Source organism: Gracilinanus agilis, chromosome 3, assembly GCF_016433145.1.
Source record: "Gracilinanus agilis isolate LMUSP501 chromosome 3, AgileGrace, whole genome shotgun sequence".
NCBI lineage: Eukaryota > Metazoa > Chordata > Mammalia > Didelphimorphia > Didelphidae > Gracilinanus > Gracilinanus agilis.
In genome coordinates this window covers 50,917,610-50,927,989 of record NC_058132.1, presented here as the reverse complement: position 1 = coordinate 50,927,989, position 10,380 = coordinate 50,917,610, and the positions used below count along the sequence as shown (strand labels likewise).

The 10,380-nt window shown below is 41.7% G+C and overlaps 1 protein-coding gene across 1 annotated transcript in view; it reads right to left on the bottom strand.

The window, feature by feature from the left end:
• Positions 1 to 503: 503 nt before the first annotated feature.
• The window catches only part of DNAJC16 (DnaJ heat shock protein family (Hsp40) member C16), a 32,269-nt gene continuing 22,392 nt past the window's right edge, over positions 504 to 10,380 (bottom strand). Inside the window, exons 9-14 of the mRNA XM_044667780.1 lie at positions 9,288 to 9,470; positions 8,146 to 8,222; positions 7,377 to 7,457; positions 6,990 to 7,085; positions 4,464 to 4,634; positions 504 to 3,955 (exon numbers count right to left, since the gene is read on the bottom strand). Of these exons, the coding sequence (XP_044523715.1) occupies positions 3,556 to 3,955; positions 4,464 to 4,634; positions 6,990 to 7,085; positions 7,377 to 7,457; positions 8,146 to 8,222; positions 9,288 to 9,470 (1,008 nt within the window). The 3' untranslated portion in view covers positions 504 to 3,555. The remainder of the gene's footprint in view (positions 3,956 to 4,463; positions 4,635 to 6,989; positions 7,086 to 7,376; positions 7,458 to 8,145; positions 8,223 to 9,287; positions 9,471 to 10,380) is intronic.

Genomic DNA, 10,380 nt, shown 5'->3' with positions numbered 1-10,380 from the left:
GATTGAGAACCAGCCTTGGAGATGGGGTCCTGGGTTTAAATCTTGCCTCAGATACTTCCTAGCTTTGTGACCCTGGGCAAGTCATTCAACCCCCATTGCCTAGTCCTTACCGCTCCTTTCTCATGGAACCAATACACAGTATTGGTTCTAAGACAGAAAGTAAATGTTTAAAAAAATTTAAATAACATAGTTTTTGTGGTATGGGTACAAAATAACGTGAAAGGATCAGAAAAGTGGACTTGGACAATGATTCTTCCTATCATCTGGAAAAATAATCAACCAACCCCAAAACAGAAGCTCCCCCCCACCCTCCATCCTCCAGAACCACTCAGGAATTCTGACTGCCCATAGTATTCCAGGATGTCAGTATTGATGATTCTGACACCTCTGATCACGCCCCGTGGGGCCAGGTGACAGTCACACTCTCACACTCACAGCCACTTTACCACAGCGACCGTGATCTGGGTGGCCATTGTTACAATCCAAGAGCAAACCCACCATCGTCACACATTAAAATAGTTTATTTCAGTTTCCAGTCTGTAAGTCTTAAAACAAAAATAACATCGACATCAATGCCCGTTCACAATACAAAAAACAAACATAAAAAAAGACAATTTGCTAAATAAGTTATTTGTTGCTAAAAGTATCAAAAGTGCAAAACGTTCACCTTCTTTTCAGACCTCTCTCCCACGTACGATCACCCCCTCTACAGACTTGGGTTGAACTGAGAGCCTGCTGGCCTGCCCACACCTATGCGATGCTGCTGCCTGGAGCACAGTCAGCCAGCTCTCAAGGAAGAATACATCAGGGTTTGGCTGTCAGCTACAGTTCCCTTTGTTGCAAAGATGCTTTGTTTCAGTTTCTAAGAATTTTTACTAAATAAATAAAAAAGAAAATGAGAAAAAAAAGAGGATCTCTGTGTGTACCCCATCCCTAATTCTGACACCCTGGAGTTGATTGCTTTTTGGCTGTGGCAGAGGTGGATGGGTCCAGACAGCATCAGAGAGGGGAGGTGATGAGGCAGAGGCTGCTGCTGCCATGGGACACTTTCTCCCATGGGAGCAGCGGCGGTGACGGGGAGATTCCGTGAAGTTTCATGATGACGTGGGAGCTGGGGTCAGGCTATTATTGCTCCAATGAGGTACACAGCTCTGAAGCTGTGTGTGGCCAGTAGAAATTAGCATTTCCTTTTGAAAAGAAGCAATGCTCTGCACAGACTCATTTTGGCTCAGTAGTCCTATCTGTCTGTATCGTTCTTAGTTGTGAATGTACTTACACACAGAGTCCTTATCGATGAGGAAGAAAGAACTCAACTTGATAAGTTGCTTCTTATCAACCCGGTCATATGTCAAAATTCACCTCAAATGAGAAAGCTGGTTTGAATGAACAATTCGATTGCAGGCGCCTCCAAAAATAAGGGCAAATAGTATCAGCTGAATCTCCTCTTTGGAGTAAAGGCTTCGATTATCGAGGGGTTTGGTTTGAAAAGAGAAAAGCAGAATCCATTCTGTACAAAAGGAATCACAAAACCATAACCATAGAATGGTAGGACTGTTCTGACAGATCTTAGACCACAGAGCATCAAGCTGGGAGGGGCCTCAAAAATCATTTGCCAGGCCCCTACTTTAAAATTTTTCTTTTAACTTGACAAAAACCCCTCTCCCCCAAGGGCCTTCCTCAGTAGTGGCTCCAGTGCCAACACAGTTGGCTTCATGTTAGCAGGAGGGGGCTGAAAGTCCAACCAGACCCTGGGCTTGTGTTGTTTACACAAGGCGAAGTGCAAAAAAAGAAGCAGCAAGTTTAGAAAGAGGTTTTTGGTTTTCAGAACCTAAGGTAAGGAAGCCCATGCGAACAGACATTAAAAACAAAAATCCAGGTTTGCACTAGAAATCCAGGTGAATGAGCAAGCTGGTCATCCTGTGCGCCAGGCCCATGAACAAAGCTGAGCATTGCTTTAGCAGAGTCCAAATGCTGACTCAACTGTTTCCAGTGTTCTAGTTATGACTTGGGTGACAGGGTCCAAGAAATGGGCTGCCAGGTTACCCAAGCATTTTTTTGGAGGACTAAAGAGACAGTAAAGCCTGGCAGAATCCCCCACCCACTGCTAGCCCCCACCCCTTCATGGCTAATATTCAAAGAATCTTGGTTTAAATCATTCACCACTTTCCTATAGGCTTTCATGATGTAACTATTTCTGGGTTATTTTGCAATCAAATGATTTAGTCTAAAGCAATTGTAATTCAAAAAATCCACATCATTTTCCTAAGAGTTCTGTCCCCGATTTCTGCTCCCTGCTTTAGAAAAGAGTAGCTTCTGTGGACAGTTTAGAAAGCAGTCAGTCCTTTGCCTCTATTGGCAGCTCTGTCCTTGGAGAAGGGGTCAGCTTCAAAGGGCTGGCAATGTCTCATTTGGAGCCAACAGCGAGCTGAAACAGCTGGTGATTTCGGTTTGACTCTGAAGCTGCTGAGGGTGATTGTAAGTTAATATGGAAAACAGCTGAGATGATCCATCAGAGGAGGCCAAGGCTAAACCCAGCATGTCTAAATGAACTGCTACAACTAGAGACGTCTGTCTGTCCCACTGGGAACAGCACTATGGGGGAACAGCCCAAAACCAAAATGACTGACAAACATTTATTTCCTGGATATAAAGAGATGTCTGTTGTACTAAAGCTGTGCCTGGGGCTTGAAAAGATTCCTTCGGCCTGACTTGCTAGAAGGCAGCAGTGCTTGACCTGGGTTCTCTGTATCTACTGGCTCATGGCAGCTTGTCCCCCTGTCTGAGAACACAACCAAAGATTATGGCTCCTAATGAAAGAGAGTGCCCTAAGACTGACTGAGACAGAAAGGCATCTGAAAACAACAGACATTGCAATGGCTCAAAGTGGTCGCAGTGCTCCCTCAGTGTCCGCCCTCGCCTTGGCTACCGGCTCAGCAGGTGAGGCTTGTCCATATGCATAGGCCACGACGACCACAAGAACACGGAACTAAACATTCTCAGACACTTTTGTTCTTCCCTTCCCCTGGAAAGGAAAGTAAATGCACGTGCAGGGCCTCTGCTCATGCAGAGGGTCACAGCCAGCTAAAGGGGGATGCCCCCAAATGCCCTCCTGGCCACCCCCACCCCAGGATTATTGCAGGTGCCAAGGCAGGAGAGGGATGAGGAACAGGAGAGGAGCGGATGATCGCCGCTGCCCACAAGCTTTGTAAGGTTCAGTCCTCTCCAAATCTCAGTCTCTCCAGGGAAGAGCCAGGACACAGTGTGGGAGGGTGGTGAGGACACAAGAGGAAGAGGGGGTCTGCTTGAAATAGTGCAGCATCCAAATAAGGAAAAAAACCCCAAACAAATATTTTGGTACAGAGAATTCAACTTGTGGTATATTTCACTCCTAGGTTAGAGCAAGACAAAGGGAAGATTCTCCTAGCCACCATCCTAGAAGAGTATCTAAAACCTACTGTCTGTCTGTTGTGATGGTCTGATTCCTGGGAAGGACTGATCATAGGTTATCTTCTTACAAAGTCCAGAGGGTCTGAATCAATTTAAAAAAAAATCTTCTCAGTCTAGTTCAGGCCACGATGGGATATAGAATCTCTGTAAAGAACCTTCCAAAAGGCGTTCCATCCATAAGGACAACTTGCTTAATTTGCCTTTGATGGGTTTGGATCCAGGATTACAGAAAGGTTTCCCTCGAGTCTCACCCAAATGGAGGGAAGAGTCAAGGTCACTACACGGACCTATGGTTTCCTCATCATCTACTGTTTTCTGGGGCTTGAAGAGGCAAAAGTATTTCTTGTGTCCATTCAAAGCCAGGACGTAGCCAGTGTAGTCACGCTCCAGGAAATGCTTATCATACTGATTGGGGATGGGAGCAGCATCCTGGGCAAACTCTAATAGATATTCTAACCATTCTCGGTGTTTATCAAGACTCAGGAAGGAGAAGTGAAGGCAGCTGCTCCTGTGGGAAGAACAGCACCAGATTAGCCAGAATCTGGTCAGACTCACCTGTGGACAAATCCTTAACCGTTCTGGGGGTGGGGCAGAGAATAGGCTGAAGGAGGAGCCCAGAGGGCCCTGACCCAGGTTGGCCCGCCCACAGCAAACCTATCCTTGGGCAACTTTCACCCATTTCTTCACAAGAAACCAAAAGAGCTTCTTCTGAAGGGCCCAGAAAGTTGGAATCTTTTCAATCTTTTGCCTCAATCAAAGCAAAAGAATCCAGGCCATGGCTATAAGCAAACACTCTTTCTTCTATCTCTGATTGTACCTGTGGGTTTTGGGGACATAAATGGGATTCTTTATATCTTGCATTCCACTCTAAATCCAGGCTTTAAATTTGTGTCTGGCTTGGATTACCCCAAAGACAAAGGGCTTAAAAAGGGGAAAAGTCCAACAAAAAGCCTCTTATTCCAGTGTGAGCTCAGAAATCTCTCTAATTGCTTTTTGCCATTTGCTTCAAAGCTTACCCTGTGAATGTGTATACTTCCAAAGCAAATTTCTGAAGCAGGCTGGTCTTGGTGGAGTTAGATAGAATAAGGACGACATTCATGTGGCCTGGCCTCAGCCGAACTAGGTTACTCATGTATGTGACATCTGTAAGCTCAGTCACTTCCACAAAACCCTTCTTGGGAATCTTGCTGTGGAGAAATACCGAAAAGTAAAAAGGTGGGCAGAAGAGGCGTGGCTAATGCTCCAATGATTCAAGGATCTCACATGCCAGGGAATGAGTACTCCCTTACATGACACATGTACATTACAAACCTTCCAAAACTTAACAGACTTTGGGGGGTGTAGCACCCGCCAAAAAAATCATCACCTGTTGGTTGAGTTGGCCGGGAATCTTTCTGAAATCAGGCTCTAGGACAAAAGACACAGTTCTTCACTGGACCTCTATTACTTTAGTTACTTTAACGCAGTCCTCTAAAATCTGATGGTATTGTAGAAGTGACCATCAGAAGCCAAAGGATTTCAGTAAAAACTCATGGTAGCAAAGGTCTACAGTAGCAAGATAAACAATGGAACAAAATAGGAATGAAGGAAGGATAAACATTTACAAGACCTCAAATCATATCACAAGGTAATAGTCATAAAAACTACTTGGTACCACTTTAAAAAATAGTAAAACAGACTGGGTGAGGAAAATCATTAAACAATGAATTCAATGGGGCAGCTAGGTGGCAGAGCCAGGTCTAGAGCCAGGAGGTCCTAGGTATAAATGTGGCCTCAGACTAGCTGTGTGACCCTGGGCAAGTTACTTCACCCCCATTACTTAGCCCTTATTGCTTTTCTGCCTTAGAACTGATATACAGCATTGATTCTAAGACAGAAGGTAAAAGTTAAAAAAAAAAAAATTGAACTCAATAATTTACCTGGGGAACCTAAATTACCTGGGGAACAGCTTTCTATTTAACAAGAAATGCTGGGAAAACTGGAAAGCAATCTGGCAGGAATTAGGTTTAGACCAACCTTTTTATATCATATGTAGCAATAAATTTAAAATGGATATGTAAATTGATGATTAAAAGTCATACCATAAAAACAATCAGAAGAGCCAAATGAGGTGCCTTTCAAAGCTATAGGTAGGGAGTGAAATTTAACCAAACAAGGAGGGTAAAGCTGACTACAAAATATAAGACAGGTAGTTGTGATTGCAAGGATTTTAAAAGTTTTTGCACAAACAAAATTAAAGCTGGAATGAGAATAGCAACAAGGGAAGCAATTGACTAGGGGGAAAACCTTTTTGTATTTCTTATAAAGTTCTGATATACAAGATTTATAGGCAATTAACAGAAAGATATAACTAGAGCTATTCCCCAAGGGAATAAGTGGTAAAAGGATATGAACAATTTCCAAAAGAAGGGGAGCAAATTATAACCACATGGAGGAATACTGCAAATCATTAATAATAATAGAAATGTGAATGAAAACAACTGTGGTTTCATCCTGTCCAACAAAGTGGCAAAGTTGACAAAAAATGGGAATAATCAATGTTAGAAGAGTTATGGAAAGATAGGCACACTACTGCATTGTTGGTGGAGCTGTGAAGCAGTATAACTATTTGGGAAAGCAGTTTGAAATTCTGCAAATAAAGAGACTAAAATGTCCATACATTTTGACCCAGAGGTCCCACTGATAGGTATAAACCCCAAAGAGGTTAACGATTTTTAAAAGGGGCTCCACATAGCCTAAAATACTTAAAGCTGAAATACATATATTATAAAATACTTGTAGAATGAAAATAAAGCAGGAAGCTCACTGGTTGAGGAATGGCTAAACAAGCCATAGATGGGAATGTAAAGTATGAGAAAATTTTGACGAATTGATGCAAAATAAAGGAAACAAAACCAGGAAAACAACATATAAACCACAAATACAATATAAATGAAATGAAAAACCACAGCGAAACAATTGAAACCAAATGCTACAAAACTATAACAAGCTTGATCCCAGGGCAGACATAAGAGAAAGCACCTCAGTCCCTTTTTGGTACAGCCGAGGAGTGACAAGGGTAAATCATGGTCTACCATGTCAGACATTAGTTTTGTGAGCTGTTTTTCCTCTTTCTATTTTTTGTTTTACAAGATGGTTCTCTGGGAAGGGAACTGTGATACACTGGGAAATAATATAAAAACAAAATATAGCTATAAGATTTGTTCAAAAGAAACTAACAAAAACAGGTTTGAATGCTAGTTAATTAGCCAGCAATTCCTTTCAAGTAAGCATGACTTGCATGGATTGGAGGATTATGTGTACATTTATATACATTTGTGTGTGTGTACACAATGCATTGCTTTAGATGAACTCTAAGCAATTCAAGACATGAAGCTGCGGGGGCTGGGAGGTCCCTACACACCAGAACCACAGTAGGTCTGGTTCCTGTCAATCCCTAAGATGGGAAAGTTTTTCAGAGCTGCCAAGAAAGTGCTTTATCAATCTTTCAAAGTGCTACACTGATGGGGGCTTATTACTATGAATGATTTTCTTTATGCAACCTGTTGTTTTCTTTGCTGAAGCAGGTTTCAGTTTTCTCAGTCTTCTCACTGACTTCTTTCTCAGGAGGACGTGACTCTCGCTCTTCATTGGAATCACTGAACAAATGAAAGAAAAGAGATTTTATTTTATTTTTTTATTTAAACTCTTAATTCCTGGCTAACAACTCTAAGATAGAAGGGCAAGGGCTAGGCATTAAGTGACTTGCCCAGGGTCACACAGTGAAGAAGTGTCTAAGACCAGACTTGAACCCAGGACCTCCAAACTGCAGCTCTGGCACTCTCTCCACTGTGTCACCTAGATGATCCAGGGAAAGGGTTCTGAAGGAAGTAAGGGATTTGTTGTAGAAACACTTTGAAGGCAGGGCCAACAAACATTCAAGTACTTGCCTGAAAGCCTGAACAATGACTGTTCCAAAAAGAATGAAGAGAGCGGAGAAGATCAGGGATAGAAGGGGCATCATTTCCCGCCTAAAGCAAGATAGACAGAAACAAAATAGACAGATACAGTCAGGCAGTTCTTACTGGGCTTCTGTGATGTGGAAAACACGTTTTACTGAGCATTTTTCTTTTCTAACAACCAACATGGAGTGGCTTTTCCCATTTCTAATGCATTTTGTCTCTTGTCTCCAAAGAAGTAAACTTTATTTTCTCCAAAACCTTTAACTCAAAGAAATGAAGCCAAGGCATGAACTCTGGATCTTAGGGGCAATATGCAGAATTACGTAAGAAATTTCCCTACAATGAGGATGGTTTTTTTAGACACTGAAAAAGGTTAATGAATGGGCTGTATAACTGGTTTTCTATAAACCCATGGCTAGGATAATTTTAGTAAAGCTCTTTGTGAAGGCTGAAGATTAGACAAAGTAGAAGTGGCCTTTCCAGTCTTTTGATAATGTGATCCATTCATAATCATCCCAAGAATAGAAATTTATCATTCAATACAAGTTACACTTGTATTAGTGTATATCCTCGGCTACTGAGCAAGAGTGAGAGGAAAGGTCCTGCTCTCCCTTGAATACTCCTGAGTATTCTCTTCCTTGTCCATGCCAACAAGTACTTCTCAGTAATTGTGGTAAGATGGAATATTTCTTTCCTAAAAAAAAGCAATATTGGTATTAGCACAGAAACAATCATTTAATATATGCAACTTTCCTACCAATTGTTGTGAAGTACACTGTCCCAGAAGTCTGATAAGTATTCAGAAGTGGAGTAGATCCATCGAAGGAAAAATACCTAATTGCAAAAGAAAGAATAATGAATCAAATGGTGATCTTGCTTCTCACACAGTGCCAAGACCTCAGTTGTGTCATAGCTATTAATGACTAATATTGAGGACGGCGTGCTAGGAAGAAGTTCTTGATCTCACCTCAAAGACCTAATCTTTATTCCTTGAACAGAACACTTAATTTCTTTTAGGGAGGGATTTTGATTTTCTGAAATAAGACTTATTATTTATGGCTGAAAGTTAGCTAGGCTGGCTAAGTGTGGAGACGTTTATTTAATTCAATTAAAAAGTATCTTTTTGCTCACCTCTGCCAAGAATAAAAGGGGAATAATTAAAAGAGACTTTCAGGATGCTATTTCTCCAAGGGTGCATCAATGATAATATCGTAATTATTCTGCAAGAGAAATTAAAAAAAAAAAAAAACACCCAACAAAGTCCAAATTTAAATTAGTGTAAATTAATGTACTTTGCTATGATTTTTGTTTTTAGGGTTACCAGAAAAATCAAAGTGCAAACTTCTTGGGAGAGAGAATTCCAAAGAGCAAGAGAAACTGCTTGAATGAACTTTTCTCTGAGCAGAAGTGTTTTTACAAGTATCAATTGTTTCTCAAAGATTGTAACCCAAATGCCAAGTACATAGCTGTTCTTCTACATCCTCACCTCAGAAAGAACCCAAAGGTTCTTCTGTCTCAGCACAGGGGCCATCAACTACTGACCAACTTCTACTGCATTAGCAATGTCCTTTTCCAATATGGCACCCTTGCTCGGGGGCATCTCCTTCTCTCCTATTCCTGCTACAAGATCATGAGAACTGTAGGAACCCTGTCTTCTGTGAACTTGTTTGAGAAACAGTAGAGTAGAAGAAACCTGGCTCTGACACTGCTTCACTGAATGTCTATGGGGAAGATGCTGAACCTTGCAAGTCTCCATTTCCCCATCAATAAAATGAGGATAATATTTTTCACACCAGCTACCTAACGGAGTTGCTGCAGAGATAATATTTTGGAAATCTTTACAGTGCTAAAACATTCAAAGTTATTGTTCATGAGTTTTCAAGGGCCAGGGATTCTTACAGGAGCAAGTTCATCAACTAGGTCAAGTAAGATGGCCTCGGAGGAAAGAAGAGCAGGATCTGTTCGTAGCTGATCCAGATAGCCCAGAAGAATGAATTTATCCTTCTCACTGCCAGTCCAGGGATCTTCTAGAGTTTTGTACACCACCTTTCCGGCTGTGTTGCGTCTTTCTAAGATAGAGACCTGGGCCACAACAAAAAGAAACAAAGTCTCAGCTATGATGGTAACAACTTGCTTCTTTGAGGAAGAGCTAGAAAAACCTGCTACAGGCAATTATGCCATATAGGTTTTCAACAGATAAAATCTAAAAGAAAATTATTTTCTCATTCTTCTATCAAGAATGTGGGCAGGGGGGTAGCTAGGTGGCTCAGTGGATTGAGAGCCAGGCCTAGAGACAGGAGGTCGTGGGTTTAAATCTGGCCTCAGATACTTCCTAGCTGTGTGACCCTGGGCAAGTCACTTCACACCCATTGCCTAGCTTTTACCTCTCTTCTGCCTTGGAACCAATACACAGTATTAATTCCAAGATGGAAGTTAAGGGTTAAAAAAAAAAAAAAAAAAAAAAAAAAAAAAAAAAAAAAAAAAGAATGTGGGCAAGCAGGACCTGTTCTGTCTGTCCTAGAGACTTCATTTCTATGGCCTCTGATACAACAGTAGGCAAGCCCAGGATGTGTGAAAGGATTTAACAGGAGTATTACAATAAGGCCCTCAACAATACAGAAGGCCTAGAAAGCTAAGGAACACAACAGCCCACGTGTGGAAACAAAGGATTTTTCCTCTGCTTGACATGGAAGGGCAGAACCAGGAACATGGGAAAGCATTCCATTGAAGGGCTTCCTTACAACTGCAGCTGTTCAGAATGGAATGAGCTGCCCCAAGATGTGGAGGCTTTCCTCCTCCTGAAAGTCTTGAAGTAGAGGCTCTATTCTATGACCCTTTATTGGAGTTCTTGTTCATATGGCAGGCTGGATTAGAAACTCCCTTTCTAATGTTCACTCCAGTTCTGAGCTTCTAGGACTCTCTGGCAGGAGTCCGTTACTAATAAACAGAAGGGATAAAATCTTTAAAGCTTAGTGATAGAAGGAAGGTTTTA